Source organism: Anomalospiza imberbis, chromosome 7, assembly GCF_031753505.1.
Source record: "Anomalospiza imberbis isolate Cuckoo-Finch-1a 21T00152 chromosome 7, ASM3175350v1, whole genome shotgun sequence".
Taxonomy (NCBI): Eukaryota; Metazoa; Chordata; class Aves; order Passeriformes; family Viduidae; genus Anomalospiza; species Anomalospiza imberbis.
In genome coordinates, this window is record NC_089687.1 from 34,526,531 (window position 1) to 34,545,282 (window position 18,752).

An 18,752-nucleotide genomic window follows, 5' to 3' on the forward strand; every position below is an offset into this window, starting at 1 on the left:
CTACCATTGAAATTAACAGACTATGTTAGCATCAGGAACTTTGCAGCGTCAGGTGGTCATTAAAGATCTCCAAATCTGCCATCAATAACCATCAATATTCTCAAGAGCCATGCTCCATCTTGCCACATGAGTGAAAAGAAAATTCAAGTTAACATAAGGAGTTTTAGAAAGCACAAAGAAGGAAAGAAAAATACCATTCACACAGGTGGGAAAAAACAAATCATCTATTGATAAAAACATACAGGGAAAAAAAACCTTTGTATATTTTAGAGTTATACTGAACCCAGAATTTATAGTATCCCTTCACAACCAAAAGAAAAAAAAACAAGTAGGATCTCTGCTACATTGTTTTCCAGTTCTTTGTTTCTCACTCTTACACACTTACAGGTCTGGCAGTGATTCTCTGTTGGTCCCCAGCACCGTCCTGTGCAGGACTTGTGGCAACGACCACCTGCAGGACAGACAGAAAGACAGAGATTGGAAATGTGCCTTCCTTTCATTCCTTTAACATCCAGCAACCACAAAAGACAAGAGTCCATCTTGTCTTTGGAAGGTTTTTATACTTTAGCAAGGTTGAAACAGAGCCTATAAAAAAAGGCCTAACTAAATAACCAGACCTGGTGTCAAACTTACATGAAATACAAGTACTTATCTAAATGCTTTACACCCTAAATACCTTTTTGCTATGCATAATGATTGGGACATTTTAAAACAAAAAGAAGTATGAGCAAGTCCGGAGGACTGAGGAACAATATCATCACTGAGTGTTACCACTATTGCTTTCCACAGCCTAAGTAAGACCTACTGATTCCTTCACAGGAGAAGGGATGGCTGTGCTAGAAAGGCTATACAGCACCTGTCCAATTTCATCTGAACAATTGTCACAGCACACGTCACAGTTGGGACAACCACAATACACAGAGCATCATCATACAATTTCAGAAAGCTTCAACCCGTGCACAGTAACACCTTACCACAGCAGAAGGCTTCAGGCACCTGCCCACACAGAGCAACACCAGGGCACTTCAGAAGGCTGCAAGCATCTGCCCTACTTGTCCTTCAGCCCAGCCTTTTATAGCCTCCTGTTCATGCAGTGCACCTGTGTGCCCTCTGCTCCCTTTGGTGGTTGCTCAGTGCACCTGGGCACTCCATGGCTCATCACCCTCAATATCAGTCACCTGTCCTGCACAGCTGCAGCCTATTAGGGATGAGGCCCAGCTGCAGCCCCACTCCCAATTACCACAAACTGTGTACCTACAAACAATGGGACATTCCACTCAATGCCTTTGGTTAAAAGCCACCCCCCATTTTCTCAAACTTGCATGGTCTGCACATCCAATACTATAGTAAGGGAAGCATGCCCTGTGCAACCACCTGAACCCCAGTGACAGCAAAGCTTACAGGACCTTCTGTTTTTTTGACTGCTGGTTCTTTAGCTGCCTGTGGTTATGTTTTGGAAAGAACCTCATGTTCCTTCAGACCCTGGATGTGATGCTCTGCATCATCTTTCCATATGCTGATATGTCAGGACAACCTCGATACAGAGTATCATACAATTTCAGAAAGCTTTAACCCATAATACCTTACCCCTTCAGAAGGCTTCAGGCACCTGCCCACACAGAACAACACCAGGGCACTTCAGAAGGCTGCAAGCATCTGCCCTACTTGTCCTTCAGCCCAGCCTTTTATAGCCTCCTGTTCATGCAGTGCACCTGTGTGCCCTCTGCTCCCTTTGGTGGTTGCTCAGTGCACCTGGGCACTCCATGGCTCATTGCTGTCAATGCTGCTCACCTGCTTCTCACAGCTGTGCCCACTGGGGATGAGGCTGGGCTGCAGCCCCACTGCCAATCACCATGAACTGTGTGCCTACACTGATAGGTTTAGTCCCTGAACAAAAAGAACTGCAGGTGCTTTCACTGTTAAATACAGCTGTAAGAAGCAGCATTAGCAATGGTAGGTTTTTATAAACTACCTAGTAATTAGTGACTGAAATCCACTTGGACTGAGGTGGGAGTTCAGTTCACATGTCCATGTCATGGTAAAACGCTGACCCATGTGAGAGGGACTGGCAAGCAAGGAGAAGAGCTGGAATGTTCTCCTCTGGCTGCACTTCAACACCAGAGGAGATGGTGCTCGGACAGTCCCACACCAGTCTGGGCTGCGAGGGAAGGGAGACCCCATTCCATGGCTGCCATCTGGACATGGCCAAAGTGCAGGGACGCTCCCAGGTGTGGCAGTACCTGAGGGGCAGGCAGGCCAGCCCTTCAGAAAGCCAGAGCTGATGGGATGAGCCAAGACACCCCATGTAAATCCTGTGGAAGACTATGCACAGTCCTTATTGCTGCACTTTTGATCACAGGAACCCAACCTTGTGTTTGATTAAACTTTTATACATCACTGAGTACTGCTGAGATTCTGTTAAGTGAATTTCCCCTTTGAACCTGATCCAGGTTCAATCCTTTCAATCGTGTATTAACAGCTGCTGCTGCTAACACTGCTCCATTACACTAAATCAAATACTTGCCATATGCCCTGATGGGAGACGGCATTTGAGAAAGTGTAAAATGTCTCTCAGCTGAGGTTGGAGCACCCTAAAGACAAACACTGCTCCACTGCTAGCAGCGTGCTCACACCTGTGAGATGTTACAGAGCTGAGCAAACCCACCCTGATGGTCGTGTGAAGTCAGACTCTCTGTCACTAATTTTTCAAAGCCAGCATCCCTCCCTTGGCATTCCTGGTGCTATTGATGATGCTGCTGGTAATTACCACATTGAATGCCAACTACCTTGTTAAAACTACCAGCTCCTTGTTGCATTCATGCTCATTTAAAGCAATTATACTTGGGAAACATTGTTGCTGATATCACCAACACATAATTCTCTGTCACCTTCTACCATCTGTTTATTTAGATCACAAATGTACTATAACTACATAAATGCAAACTCATTCTGGCTGACAGGGAGGGCATCCCATCTGGCATGAATTATGCTACTTTAATCAGTAATAACAACTATTATGATTATTAAGAGACTACTGGAACCCTGCACAGAAAGCAAATATATCCACACTGATTTATAAGAATTAGAGTTTAAAATGGTGAGGTAAATAGCAAATTAAAGGAAGAATTTTAGCAGATGAGGCTTGATAAGACACAGGTTGTTAGCTGATTTTGGGACTTGCTGAACTGAATAGAAATGCTCCCCTGGAGGTGGGTTTTATTAACTAGCTACTCCTGATCAGCAGGAGGAGCAGGAGGATGGTTGCACACTCAGAGAACCTTTCCTCTCCTGAGCTGGAGCATCCCTGCTGGGGCAGCTCAGGAGCCACAACCCAAGCACAATGTGGGCTCCTTGTGCAAGACTCTCCTCTACCCCAATCCTTCCCTGAGGTCCAGTGTCATGCCTCTCTAGGCTCAGAGGTCTGGAGCTCAGGGAGGAAGCTGGAGGCTGCATGCAGCATCATAAAGCACTGGTCACTTGGAACCACACATTCCTGAGGCACCGTAAGGCGGCAATTTGGCTGCTCCTTCCCCTTTTTGTCCCTGGATTCCACCCCCTTCCAAAACATTCTGTAAACACTGGGCTTTCCGCTGTAATACGTGCTGTGGAATAACACAGAAGAAACTTCATCATACCTCCAAGTCATCCCTAACTAGAGAGTCTGCCCACACCTCTGTAAAAGCTGTACTTAAAACACAAATCTTCATATCTGAAGCGCCTAGGTGCTGAGCTGATCCTCGTATGCAGCCAAAAATTTATTCAGCCACCTCTATTCCTCCTGGAAATAAAAGCAATTCAGCATCTTCAAAACATCATTTTAAAATTTTTTAACTTGCATGCCTGCTGCCTGGTACATTACTTTGTTTGGCAGTGTCAGATGATGATTTGCATTTAAATAGAGATATTTAACAATAAAGCAAGAAAAGACTGCCAGTTTCCTTTTTTCTCACTGGGAACTCAAAAGTGTCTGTTTCATTGTTTTCACTTTTCTCAGCTGTACAGACACAACCAGGAGCTGAGCTTGTAGGCAGCACACCTCTGAATTGCATTGTTTTGTGTCCTTTTGAAGGTCAAATATACTGAGAATTAAAACCCAAACTCCCTCCAAATAGTGCATCTATATTGGCTTGGTTATTTAAAGAGAAAAATAACTTTCCTTGCTCTCAGTATTAACTGGTCCAGATTCTACCCTCATATCCTTCTGTATTTCACCAGGTTTTCCCCACTAAGGGAAAATCTGTCCTGTAATAAGGAGAGATTGAAACCCATTAAAGACCAACTCTGCAAAATTAAGACAGAAACAGTCCTGTGGAAGTCAACATACACACTCAGGAGCATAACAAGCACTCATGTGAGGAGCAGGTCTCACAATGAGATCTGAATGTCAGGCTTAAATGATAATAAATGTATTGACCCTAAGGTTGACAAAACCCTTGGAGGAATTATACTACTCCTCACAGATCTTCCTGTATGTATTTCTTAAGATTTTTAGACTGTGAGGCAACAGATTTGAAAAGAAGAAACTATGAAACAATTTGTGGCATAAATAATTCCTGTTATTCCTTGTGTCTAAAATATTCTAAACATACAACAGAAAGAATTTGGCCAAAAAAAACCTCTCTGCAGGGCACAACCTTGGCTCATTCACTTGATTCTCCACATTAGTGAAGACACATGTTTTTCTTTTCCAAGCAAGATAAGGAAGGAAAGAACCCACAGAAGTCTCCTCCCCATTACAGCTGGGACACTGGAGTACATTTCTGCTCCTGAATAGTAGCATTGTTTTGCACACACAGGGACAGTTTGGATGCTTCCATAATTTTCACAGGTTTTGTAATGACATCTAGGTTAAGAAAATGCAGATTCCCACTGGAACATGAGAATTAATTTAGCTTTGGCAAATTGCACACAGGAAACCAATGTTTTGTCTCCTGGGCTGTCTTCTCTTGGCTAATTATCTTGGCCCTTGGCTAAGATCTTCCCAGATCTGGATTATGCACTCTGGGCAGAGCACCTTCCTTGTCATTTCCAGAATAGAGTTTTATTTGTGGGAAATGCTTCTGCTTTCCCAGCCAGGGAAAGTCACTAGCAGAAAATGTTTGCTCACTAGTTTGGGAAAGACCAAGGTTACTTCATCCTTGTGTTTTCCTGAGAATTGAGAAGGGCTTTCCTTTGACTCCAGACTGATTTTATTATTTCAGAAACAGTAAAGCCACAAAGAATTAAGTTACTGAAGAAACAAGAAAAATTAAGTCCTCCTCTCAGCTCTAAGCTCAGTGTCATACAGAAGAGCAACCCTGCTTCTTCCCCATCAGCCGTGCCAGCTGCCTCCAGCAGACCCCTCTCAGTAGGCGAAGGAAAGCAGAAATAAGAGAAGAACTGTTGCACTTTGCACAAAGCCTGCTTTTACAGATGGTTTCTATCTGGTTAATAAATCATCATTCAGTGTTAGGATACCTGCAACACACTGATACTGAAGTGCAAATAAACACAGACAAAGTAAAAATACTTAGATGGTTACAAGCCATAGTTTTAACAGCCTCTTCACTTACCTAACAACCTAAAATAGTTGATTAACAATCAAAACAGCTATAAATCATTTATTAGCCTCTGTAAGCTGCTTGTAAACTCATCCTCTGCCTAAAAAATTCACTCCTGCAAAAATGCTAGAGATGCAATAGTGTTTTTTTCTAGACATAACCAGCCCTAAAGTCCAAGAAATTACAGGTAGACTCTGGGGTAAGAGTCCCAGGCTGGTCTTTGCATGGCTTAGGTGAGACAGAAGGTTCTTATAGGCTTTTGTGTGTTGTTTTTCTAGGCAGCTAAACTCCTTAGTTCTATGTATGCATAGATAACAAAATCAAACTGTAATTCAAACACTGCAACACAGCATTGAGGGGAATTAAAGATACTATTGTTGTGATGGATTGTTCTGCCTTTATCAGGCCATAATGCTTTCCCTGTCCTTGTCTGACTATTCCTATTGTCACATGTTCATTCATTCATTCATTCACACTTCTTTGTTAGGTAAAAATAATTTTGCATTTCCTACCCACCCTGTGGTAGCCTTCAGATCTCTCCTATTGATTTGAAAGTTAATTACCTAAGAGAGTCTCACTCTTCCCAGGATCTCCTTCCCTAATGGCAGGAGATACACATATTGCAAAAAAAGTAAAACTTCCCATAAAAGAAGAAAATGTGTTATAGAAATACCTAGTGCTCATTTTCTCTTCCTCTGTATAGAAGCATTATGGGATGCAGAAATCTAAGGGTCAATTCCTCCACTGCTAACAAACTATATGATTTCACTCATGTCAGATGAATTCACGTAGGCATCTATCACCAAATAGTTTTCCAATGTAGGATTAGTCCCATAAAATCCAGACTTCTCTTTAACAAGCTGTGCCTGCATTGGTATTGTTACTTTTATTGTGGTAAATGGCAGCAACTGCCTTTTCTATCTCCTCTCTGTGTTTCTGCTTCTCTCCTGAAGTCTCCATGCCCAGTGGAGACACCCTGCACAAGTATTAATGGGATCCCTTTACAGAGAAAACTCACAGAGGGTTCATAAACAAGCACCTACACTGTGGAAAAGCACAGTCAGCACCTGTTGTGGATCCATCCTTCCATCCATTGAGCCCAACCCTGTGAGAAATTAATTTGTAGAGAATTCTCAAGGTTTGACAGAAGACTTACATAGTATGTATCTGTATGTAAACCTTGAGATAAGAAATGCTGACTTAGAAATGTTATAGAATAAGACAGACATTGTTGAGAGAGAACTAGAACTAGAAAAAAGTTTTAAAGGATGGCCTAATCAGACACAACTCCACCTGCCAGGAGGATGCATCCAGCCAGGAGCTCTGTAAGGGTGGAGGCAAACTCCTGCTCACGATCACTTCCAACAGGGAGTTCCAGTTCTGCCAGTCAACACCTCTATCTCCCCTTCATCTTCCTCAGCAGATAAGAAAAGAGACAAACACAAATGGAGAGGGACTCGGGGACAAGCAGCTGAAAAGAAACTAGCCTGGGAAACAGGTCTGGGAAATGAAAACAATCCTAGAGATACACCCTGAAAGACAGGCACAGAAAGAGATACAGGGACGGCTTGAGGGGGAGCGGGGACAGGGAGCAGAGATAAAACTTAGCCAGCACTAAAGAAAACAAAAACTGAATACCAAAGAGGGATGCATTACCTTGAGTAATGTGGGATGGAGACAAGCCTTGTGTGTGCGTAGGGACTGGGTGTCTGTTGAGAGCTGCAAAATCACTGAGTATTGCCAGATATGCTGGTGGCAGACAGTTTTGATTTTAAGAGAGATTGGCCACCAGGGGTAAAGGAATAAATGGAAAGTCAAGAAGAGCATGTCAGCAGCACCGAACGGGCTCAGGCTGGTGGATTCATATCTGCTGCTGACAGCTCTGAGCTGATAGGGAGCTCACTGTAACATTACTGCAGCTGCTACAGAAAAATGTCTTCAGGCCACAGTAATGACTACAGAAAGGGACCTGAGGGGGGTAATGAAGACACTGGTTATTTTTCTCTGTCTGGAGCAGACAGCACTGGTAAGGCTATGTGACTCGATGCATTAATTGGGGGTTTAGTCATCCACACAAAATAAAAACCTTCACATATGACATAGTCTAAAACTTTACACTGATTAAGCAATTAGGAGCTATTAATTATCACTGCTTATAGCTGTTAGCACAGAGCAATGTAAGTGAATTCCCCCCACTGTGATGGTGAATTAGTTCCAATCAGCATCAAATGCCTTCCTGAACACGCACACAGGGATGCTGAGCAAATGGGGAGACACAGCCAGAAGGCTAAAAGGATAGGTCAAGTCATACCTGCTGCTTGGCAGGCTCATCAAGAATAACAAAGCCTCAGGAATCCTTCCGTTGTAATCATTATTGTTAAAAAAACCATCCATAGGTAACTGCCCCTCCTCCCTCAGCGCAGCAGGAGCAGAAGAGCAGCCTGGTGCCTGCACACTGGGGTCAGAGTGAAACACATTCCCTCCAGTGGACCATCCCCAAAGCACACAGATCACAACCCCAGGCCCCTTCAAAATCCTGGAGTAGATCTTATTTCCTCTTTCCTCTGTGGGGAAGAAGAGGGTGCTATTCCATCACCTGTATGTGACCTCTTACCCAGGGTGGCATATCTCATTCTCTCCTTTGCTTCCTCTGCTGAAGGCTCTCTCCTCTCGGGTCAGCAAGGCAAGAAACAGTCTGGGGCTGCTCTCTGGAAGGGGAGAGCACAGAGCTGGCAGCCATCCCTTCCCAGAACAGCTCTCCTGACACAGGGAGCTCTTCAGACCAAAGGGAGAGAGCTGCCCACAGCTCACAACCATCCCTGGGCTCGTGTCTGCAGCTTGGTGGCTGTGATCACTGGAGAGCCATGGATCAGAGCAGCCCTAGGACTATTTCTGTATTTAACTTAATGGTTACTTAATACTCAGAACTTCAACAGACAAAGTAGAAAAGATGCCAACTAAGACCAACCTGGGGCAGTCTCCACTGGGAGGTGAGATCCAGGACCTACAGATTTGAATGCCTTGATGCAAGGTAGGAAACTGAACCCTGCTCCCCCACACCCTGAAGAACCTCAGCTGATCATGCGGACAAAAAGGGGAGAAAAGCCTGTCTTATGGAGGAAATTTGAGGGTGAGCAGGAGACAGGTCAGTGAGAGGAAGGCACTGCAGATTCCAGCAGATAGAGACCACAGAAAGCCAACACCTTCTATGCCTTTATGTTCACCTCAGCATTTCCCCCTGCATGGGGGTGTCTGGAAGTGCCCACATTTCCTGTCTCAGCAGCAGTGACTGCGATGCCCAGCACTGACACTGCATCCTTCACTGCCCACTGGCTCTCAGACCTGGCACTTTTCTGGTGTGATAGCACAGGAAATCCAAACCCACAAACAAGCCAACAGCAGGGGAGCACATGGGCTCCTGTGACAGAGCCTGGAATAAATCTGGAGCCAGGTCTCTGTCCATAAGAGCAGCAGCACTCACTGTCTGATGCACAGCTCGGCTGAGAACAGAAGGACGCAGATGTAAGTTGCTTTGGGGGGGGTGGGGGGGGACGGACAGGATATGCAGAGCTGGGAGGAAAATTCCTGCACAATTAGATGAGATTTTCAGAGGAGGCTCTCAACCAACTCAAACACACAGCTCAGAGTGTTCTTGTGTGGGTTTAACAGCAGCTCCTCAAACAGGTCAAGTCAGTCAATGCCACATCAGTCAAAATGCTGTCCTGTTATAATGTTCCTGTAATGCAGCCAAAGCAGTAATAAAGTTCCAACAGAGGGACAAACAGATTTCATTTTTTTAAACAAAGTAATAACCTCAAAGAAAGGAAATCAAAACTTGAAATTGAATTGGCTTTTAAAAATAATTTTGTTCTTTCTTGATCCCATGTAGTATTCCTAGAGTCTGGCAGGGTGTATTTAGAACTGCTAATGTATTAATCAACTTCTGACTCAATTATATGGAAATACTAGAAAGGAATTCCTCATTCCCATGAAATCTGGAGTCCAGTTTTAGGTCAGTTTTTTAAGTTTGGATAAGCCTTTTAATGTGCTTATCCAAAATGCATTTCTGGCTATTTGAAACAAAACGGATTGTTTCAAAGCAATACTTGGAACACAGAAGCCCCTTCTCTGTTGGAAAACAACATATGTCTCTGGTTGGACATATATTCTGATATTTAGATTGAGTGTTTGCTATACACAAAAATTTAATGAAAATAATCATGCAAATTTCAAACTGCAATTTCCTGGACAATTTTCAGTTATCAGAGATCTGCTAGGAGGTGATGCTTTGGGCATGATGGGACTGTCATATAGGTATAATACTGCAGGAGGTGTGAAAGAAGGAAGGAAGACCCTGAAGCTGCCCTGGGTTTGAGCAGACCTGTGGCCAGAGCCCTTTAGCCAGGCTGTCCACAGGACAGCAACTCTCATGACAGAGTTGAGTGATTCAGCCAGAACAGACAGACCTAGTAAAATCCTTAAAAATCACAGAGCAACAAAGGCTTGGGGTGGTTTTGAGTTTGATGAAGGGAGCAGAACAGTGTGTTGGGAGAAGCCACCTGGGTGGTGCCGACACTGCACCCACCCTGTGAGGCACCAACCAAGCCCATCTGAGGACATGCAGGGTGGGAGGCACACAGCAGCTTCCAGATCCTGCAGACACTATTCAGCAGCTGATTTTATACACTTTCTTTCCTTCCCCTCTCCCTAAGCAGCTCTTTGAAGGCAGGTTGTGAGAGCAGCTGAAGCTTGCTGTGAGAGACCAATCCCACCACCCACTCACTACAAATCTGGCAATCACCATGCAATTAGGCTATTTTAAATATTCTGACCATTTGGGGGTTGTTTCCTACTTTCAAGAAACACGGGTGCTTGTGATGAACAAGCTGCCTGTAAGGGAGAGGAATGCTTTCATTCAGCCTGAAAGTCTCTCTCTTGTGCAATACACTGCTAAAACACCAATCTGCTCATAAACAGGTGCTGTGCACTAATACATTATGCACACACAGGTTGCCATTAACAGAGGAGCATTTGCCAAGAGTTGCTACACACCACTATGTGGAGCCCTACTTCAATTCTGTACCTACAGAACCACTGTAATATTTTATACATCAGCATGGTAACCTCTGCCACAGGGTGAGTGACTTTCACCCTGCAGCTGCTAAAAGAAGGAAGGAGGATACTCAGTGAAACTGCTCAGCACTGTGGCAGGGATGGGGTTGGTCTGAAGCTGAGTATTTTTTGTTTATATTTTTGCAAAATATATTTCTCAGCGCCAAGAGATGCCCGTGCCTGAGATTCCTCAGAAACTGTTAATGCTGGTTTTCTCCACGCCCTCCTCTCTGTGCCCATGATTTCTGGAAATCCCCATGTCTGTAGCAGTTACTTTGCTGGGGTCTGGCAGCATAAGGAGTTCTGTCCCTCACAGCATTATTTTTTCTTATTTGTGTTCCTTACTTGCTTTTTATTCAGTAACTAAGCTGTGAGAGGCATTGTATTTCCATTAGATGCCACGTCCACTTGCCTTTCAAATCTCTTTCAAGGGCAGTCACCAATTGAGAAATCCCTTCTGAAAATGCTGGCTGAAGGTATTTACTAGAAAGCTAAACTGATTCCCTTTATTTAAAACACACAGTTCTGGGTTGAGGAAAAAACATTACAGGCAACTTCAAGCAGTTCAGCTTGCCACTCTAATGCAAATCAAGTTCATTGTTACCACTAGATTTCATGTATTCCTCCATCTTCAGATATATCTGCTTGGCAAAATCTATTCTTTAAAATCAAAGTTTTCTGTTACTGTATTTGCCTTTCAATTCCAGGTAAATAAATAAATTATGTCTGGACTAGAGATTCCTTAATGAAAGGAAAAGCAGCCTCCATGTAGCCTGAACAAAAGGCAGATGTGGGACTTTCTGTCTATCTGATACAGATTTTCTTTCCAACTGAGATGTCCATGAAACCGTAACTGCTGCTGAAGTGCAGTGCTTTAGGCCTGTGAAGCCACACGGAAGGAGCTTTCACAAAATGTTTGTGGCTCTTTATGGAAAAGAACAGCTTCTCCTCCTGGCTTTGCTTTGCCATGGTGATGCTGGTGCCAGGGAACTGTTCTGGTCTGCTGAGGCCCCGTTTGCTGGTCTCCAAACATACATTTAAAATGTTAATTGAACTCCAAGTAATAACCTCAATGAAAGGCTATAATTTAACAAACTCTGCAATAACAAATGTCTTCAGGGTGTACTTTCTGCAATGCCATTTTCTCTGTAGGTAGTTTCCAATTTAGATGTACACCAAAAATGATACACTAGCTGTTCTGAAAGGTGGCTTTAAGCATGAATTAGTCACTTCCCTCTTTTCTTTTCAGCAGCATACATAAATATATTGCTGTTACTCTGGCCTTCTGCAGAGCAAAATCCTCATGCTTGGAAAAAAACACAAAATACCTTGCAGGAGTAACTGGACAAAATGTGGTTATCTCATCTGTGTCCTGGTACTGAGGCCTGGGGGGTTGGTTTACAAACACTCAGGATTTACACGTCATTGTCTCCTCTTACAGAAGCATCCACTGCTCTGAAGGAAAGTTTTCCTTGTACTTTTAATTTCACTGAATTCACCTCCCTTAATCCTTACTAATCAATGGCTTTTTTACATCTGAGGGAAAAGACTCCATCCTTTTCCTGCTCTGATCCAAGACTCTGTTTTTCACCAGTGTGGCTGTGGCTTCCCAAGGGCAGCAGGACTGGTCCTGAGCAGGAATCTGTTTTGGGTGGCCCAGCTGAAAACACTGGGGTGGACATGAACAGCATTTTTATCCAGTTCAGGCACAGCACACCTGAGAACTGGTGCAAGGTCAGGAGCTTTGGGAGAGATGGCAAGGATCTGACAAACCCTTGTTCTTCATAGCTATCACATAATTACTTCAGAGTTAAACACCCAGTGGTCTGACCCAAGTATAAATTTCCAGATAAGTGTAAAAATGATCCTTTTCTAATATTGCAACTTCTGGTAAAAAAGCTGAGTTACTGTGCTCTGTGAAGAGTTACAAGGTCACTACTGAACATTAAATCAAGGGGCTGCCCACCTGTCAGGCCTCATTCTGTAGCTGCAATCAACACCTGTACACAAATTCACCCACATCCCTTGCTGCCAACTCCAAACAGAGACTCTTAATATCCAAGGGAGAATATAAAGCCTATCACTTATACAAAATTCCATGCAATTATTAACTCGTACTTCTTGTGAAACACAGTACAAGAATATAGTATATATGCTGAGAAGAATGTACTTATACCCACATGTGAGATTTTCTCCTATAACAATTAAAAAAATGTAAGGAGCTTCTGGCCTTAAATTAGTTTGGCATAAAGACATATCTGCTAAACTCAGTTTCTACCAGACTGTTGCAATTTCTGTAATATTTGAAAGAAGTATATTTTAGAAACCCTATTTCTCCTTTTGCTGGCATGTGGAAAACTGGCAGTAGAACATGGCCCAACAAATGCTCAGTTATCAGGGCTGGGGGCAAGTTAACTTGAAAAAGCAACTCACAGTGTGACAGAAGAAATTAAGAAAGGAAAAAAAAAAAACGACAAAAATTACAGAGCTAGCACTGACTCCCATCAACCAAAGAGAGGGATAAGTATGTCAAACTGAGCTGCAATGCTTCCAAAGACCCCTGCCCAGGTAAGGTCACTGACAGCTCAGATTGCCAAGAGCACTGAGGGCTGACTTCATAAGCAGCTACACAGCTGGGAAGTCCATTTTTTTGTTCCTTTAATTAAAATGCAAAGCACTGGCTAAATGGTAAACATTTAATTAGATTTGTCTCTATGTTTCAATATTAATAAAACACATGAAAAATGCATTAAGACCCAGCTAATTGGGGACTCTCCAAAAGTAGCTGTAAATAAGCAATTATAATACAATTGGGGTGTGGCTCCCCAGGGATCCCCAGGACTGACACTTCTTAATATTCCAGACAAAGGTTTAGAAATTATTAAAATATGCCAGGCAATAAAGTGTACAGAAGAGTGAAATGCCAGCAAATTACAGTGAGGAGCAGCCAGTATCAGAGAGTGAGCCAGGCTGGCAGCTAAGCTGGAGTCACTCACACCAAATGACTTTTATAGAGCCAAACATAAGATTGCATATTTCAGAACAGAACACACAGGCTGTATTTGCTGGGGAAAAAAAGGGAGTCTCTAAAGCACACAGATCTCATAACTGCCTGAACACCAAATTCCTCACATGAAGCTGAAACACAAAGGGTATAATTTTTACTTCTGTTGGTTATAAGAGGAATAAAATGCCACACACGCTTTGGCTTCAGCCTTCTAAAAGCAAACTGAAAAATACACAGTTTATGTTGATGAGCAATGAAAATTCCTCTGGGGCTGGAAAGAAATTCCTCCTTGAGAGAGATGGGAGAGCCTCTATCTGTCCAGCTTTTGGAAGAAGATCAGGAGGTGAGCTGATGACACAGTACACAGAGAGAAAAAGCTGGCTAGGAGGGCTCCTTGAGCAGCCACAGAAAGTGCAAGATGCAACATCCATTCTTTAAAATTGTGCTCAGATTAGAGATAATTGCAGCTGCTATTATTCCTTTTAATACTGCCAAGTAACCAAATTCCGGATGGACAGCTGCACTTCTGCAAAGCTCCAGGGCAGTACCAGGAGAGTGCACAGAGCACCAGAGCCCACGGCCACTGGGACCTCAAAGCCAGGCTGGAAGATAAGCTGTGGTCAGGGAAGTCACTGAGCTCCACACCAGGCAAGCGGCTGATATTCCAGGCCTCTGCATACAGGAAATAGAGCTAATGATGTTTCAAGGCCCTTTTTGCTCTTGAAAAATCTGTGAATCAATAGGCAAAAAAGAGCCAAGTTTTGGAAGAGAGGAGTTTTCAAGCAGTGTTTCCCTGGAATACACCAAGGGATTTATTGAGTCACAGGCACATCCCTGAAGACCAAGTCTTTTCTCCCTGTAACTCTGCAGCAGTGCTTCTGCACAGCTCAGACCAGGGTGTCCTCACACCACAGGCTGCAATTAGATACAAAGCAATGGCACAGCACCACGCTGTGAAGAGCAAGGAACTGAAGTTGTTCTGCCTGAAAAAGTACCTTGCCAAAAACTCCAGCTTTATTCACAGCTGACAGGCACTCAGATGAAAAGCCAGATCGACAAAGGGAATTTTTTCCAGAGATTGTACTACACTTCAAACTAAGCAGAAACTTGGTTTCAAGAAAATACTTGAATCAAATTTCAAGAAAGTCCAGCATTTTTTTAATAACTCCTTGAGAAGCAATTAATTTTCTTTTAAACTTGAAAATTTTAGAGTGATTTTTGCATCCATATTACCCAAACAGTCACCAGCTCTATCATGAACACGCATCCACAGTTTCAATATTTTTAAGAGCATTATTGACTGATTTGAACACATGCTATTGGCTATGGAAGTGACCTCAATGTAATAATTCAAACTCTACAAGCTTTCTGTAAAACAAAAGCTCCAAGTAAAGTTCCTCTGAAAATTCTGATTTAATACTATGGTCTTTGTCAAATGCTGTAAAAGAGCTCAGGTGACAAAATGTGAGGCTTGTCCAGCTCTGGCTAACAACAAAACTGAGGAGAATATTGAAGACACCGATGAAAGCAGCCAGATTTTCACTGGACTCTCCCAAAAGCTGCTCAAAGAGCTCTACTAATCTGGAGGCATTTTAGGCAAGAAGCCTCATTCTTTTTCCCCTGCTTTATTTATTTTCCCCGCTGGGAGCTGCACCCTGGGTTTATACCTCTGAAGAGCAGAGCTCCAGCTCTTCAGTTAAGGGACTGAATCCAAAAAGTGGTTGTGCTAACAGGGGAATAGGCTCTTGCAAAGCAAGGCTTCAGCACGTTTGGCCAATGCTTGATTTCATGGCTGATTTTTGGAAGGAGAGAAAATAGATTCTCATCTTTGTTGCAGAAACAATTTCAATAACGCAAACCTAAAGAGAAAATGTTGTTCCTTGGAGAGTTAAGTACTTTTGAGATTCCCACTGCGATGTGCTCAGCCTAAAACCCCAGGCTGGCAGTGCAGAATTCAGGCAGACAGAAAAGAAGGCTGCTTTCAAGTTACAACTAATTCCAAAAGCTCCAGCTACGAGATAGCAGTGTGGGAAGGTGGTGCAAGCAGTAAATATTTCAGTGTGTGTGTGAGTGAAAATGCCAGGCACAGAGACTGTGTCCTGGGAGAGCTGAAGCACGTGTGGCCCCTGGCGCAGGGTTTGTTTATCCGAGCGCTGCGCCAGCAGCCACCGCCTCTGTGCATCTGAACGGTGACACCGTGTCACTCAGAGGCCTCCAACACGAGCTCTTCTGCATGCATTTGATCAGAACTTGAAGAAAAAAGGAGAAGCAGCACTCAGGATTCACATGTCTGCAGTATTTCTGTCAGTGTTTAAGACACCATGGCCTTTTCAACTGGCTCCTTAGCACTGATGTGACAATGAAAGCCTGTGAAGAAGGGAATCAGAGGAGCTTTATTCCCAGAGTGCACTGGCCATATTCTCTTCTGTCTAGCGCTGAGGTGAATGAAGGAGATTGCCAGAATTGGCAGACCCAAGGTATGAAACAGGCACAGAGGCAGGGGACTGATTTTACTTCGGAGCATCTTCGTTTCATTCCACCCTTTTGTCTTCCTCTGCTGATTGCAGTGGAGCAGCGAGGGAGGGTTCAAGTGAAATTATCCCTCAAGTCAGACCATTATCAGCTTTTCCAGCTGGCTGGGGAAGGGAACAGCATGGGCACCTGCAGTGGCAGCTCCCTGACAGGGCTGTGTCCTGAGCTCCCACACACGCTGGTGCCCAGCTGTGCCTGATGTGACACTGCATTCACATCAACCTGCTGCAGCCACTCTGGCCATGGCCAAAGCCCAGCAAGCATGGGGGTCTTTTCTGAGGCTGGGCACTCCTCTTATGGACACATAGACACCTCTGGGGACAGTTTTTGTCCTCTACTGATGGCTGGAAGCAACGGCAGTGATGCCAGAGCACCAAACTGTGTTGGGTGCTGTGTTTGGATGAGGTACCAGATCCTGACACTCATGGCAGGTCACAGCCTCTGTCCCTGCACATATTCACTGCCAGGTGTGGAAGAGGTTTTACAGCCACTTCTGTGAGCCAGAGAGAAGTTTGACAAGAGGATCCATGTTTACCCCTGAAAGAATTTTCTACCAAGGTTGTTGACATAGAAACCAAGAGTGAAAGAAGGAAAAATAAGAGAAACCTGCAACTGCCTATTCCAATGAGCACTTTGTTTGTATCTCATGACCAATGAGTAGAGTGTAAACTTATGAGTTTTGTAAGAATGTATAAAAAGCATGCATGCTATAATAAAAACAGGTTTGAAGCCTTCTGAAAATGGAGTGTGTTGCTTTGTATTGTCTCTGTCTCAACTACGACAGCCAGGGACCACTGCCCTCACAATTCCTGGGGCATAAGGTGTACTCCAGTCCTGCCAGTCATGGCTAAACGTGGTACATGATGCTGCTAGCCAGGTCTTACAGGATCTCATACTTCCAAAGACTTCCCTAAATTACTGCTAGGATGGACTTTGCTGAGCTTCACACGGCAGGTTTGGCTGGTTCACATTCCCTCCTAACAAAGGTTTGTCGATAAACAGTAAAACCCAGTAGTTCTTTCCAAAATATTTTGACATTGTGATATTCTCAGTAATGCCAAGCAATACATACTTCTTTAGTTCAGTGGATTTAGCCAAGATTTCCATTGGAAAGGACTCACCTGAGACTTAAAACAGTAAATACATACACATGCTGGATCCAGAAAAGCCTGAGTCACAGTCCTTGCAGAAAAGAACTTTGTAATGCACTGAGCATCATCTGCAGCAGTGGAGAAAAGCAAGGCTGGGCACAGCAAGTACTCATACTCCTTAGCATGTTGTGAAAAATGTAAGCCAAAATTGAGAAGCATATACCTTATTTAATGACATTCTACACCAACTTCCAGGGTTAAAATTCAAGGTTCATTTCTACAGGTCCTATGTGTGTGCACAGTACATGCAAGCACCCACACACAGACAGGTATTTAACTACAGACTATTTTAAATAGTGATTTCTGTACCTGAGTTCTTTGTTATCCAAAGCCTTAGGACCTTTTCAAGCATTTGTTGGGTTTTTGTATAATGGTGTTTATACTTTCACCTGTGAAAGTTGTGAAGACAAATGGTTGGGATTAGCTAATTCAATCAAATTTCACAGGACTCATGAATTGTATTGAGACAGGATTGAGTTTCTCAGAAGAGACTTATGTTTATTAAATTACAGTCCAGTTGTGCACTGCTTCATCCCAAGTAAGGAAAAATAGAGTAATATTTGGGTGGCTATCTTAATGAAGCTGACTTGGTACACAGCTCTCAGTCATTGAAATAATCATTGAAATAATCTCAATCATTGAAATAATGCTGTTTATCTTATTTCTCAAGTACAAATGGAAAAGCACAAATTGTTCCTTCCCTATATTTCAAAACAACTCAAAAGGAATAAAAAAAAAAGTTTGAAGACAACTGGACTTTGCTTCATACATTCTTTCATCTAGCTGTGTGTGGGCACTAATATCTGCCACCTTTGCTTTCAGGGTGTGTTTCTAAAAGTACTCGGCATGGATCTTGTTCCAATTCTTCTGGAGTCATCTGTAAAACTTCTGTTACCCAAAAAAGATAGTATTGATGTTGGTGGCTTTTTTAAAAGAGCAGAAGCATTTGTCTTGAAGAACTGGGAAAGGTTAAAAGAAAACCCAGTAACAGAACAAAACAGAGTAAGAACCAAATCTTTTTCTTGAAGCAATGACTCTTAAAAGGGTACAGGCATTCCCTCACCTTCAAAGGTTTCATCAACTCTGCCTAGAACAGATCATCAGCAGTGATGAGGGTTTTTAAGATGCAAATAAGAGAGCTGGCTGCATTACAACTATGTCAGGTTTCCAGCTAGAAGGCAGAAGTGATGAGGCTCAGCTCTGGAGCTGGGATGTTGAGGAGCAGGCTCCTGGAGGAAGCTTTATCACAAGTACCTGTGCTCTGGTATTAAGGGGAGCAGATGAGATATACAAAAGCAAGTCAGCCTTCTATAAAATCTACTACACCACAAAGCACCTGGTTAAAAACAAGTTGCTGCTTAGAAATTATGGGGACTCATCAAATGGTCCCTACCCAGAGTCTCAACTTTT

General features: G+C 43.3%; 1 protein-coding gene across 6 annotated transcripts in view; it reads right to left on the reverse strand.

Moving 5' to 3' along the window:
* The window catches only part of ERBB4 (erb-b2 receptor tyrosine kinase 4), a 582,907-nt gene that overhangs the window by 164,845 nt on the left and 399,310 nt on the right, over window positions 1–18,752 (reverse strand). For all 6 annotated transcript variants that reach the window (XM_068196531.1, XM_068196532.1, XM_068196534.1 and 3 more), the window contains exon 5: window positions 386–451. In XM_068196531.1, coding sequence (XP_068052632.1) covers window positions 386–451 — 66 coding nt within the window. The remainder of the gene's footprint in view (window positions 1–385; window positions 452–18,752) is intronic.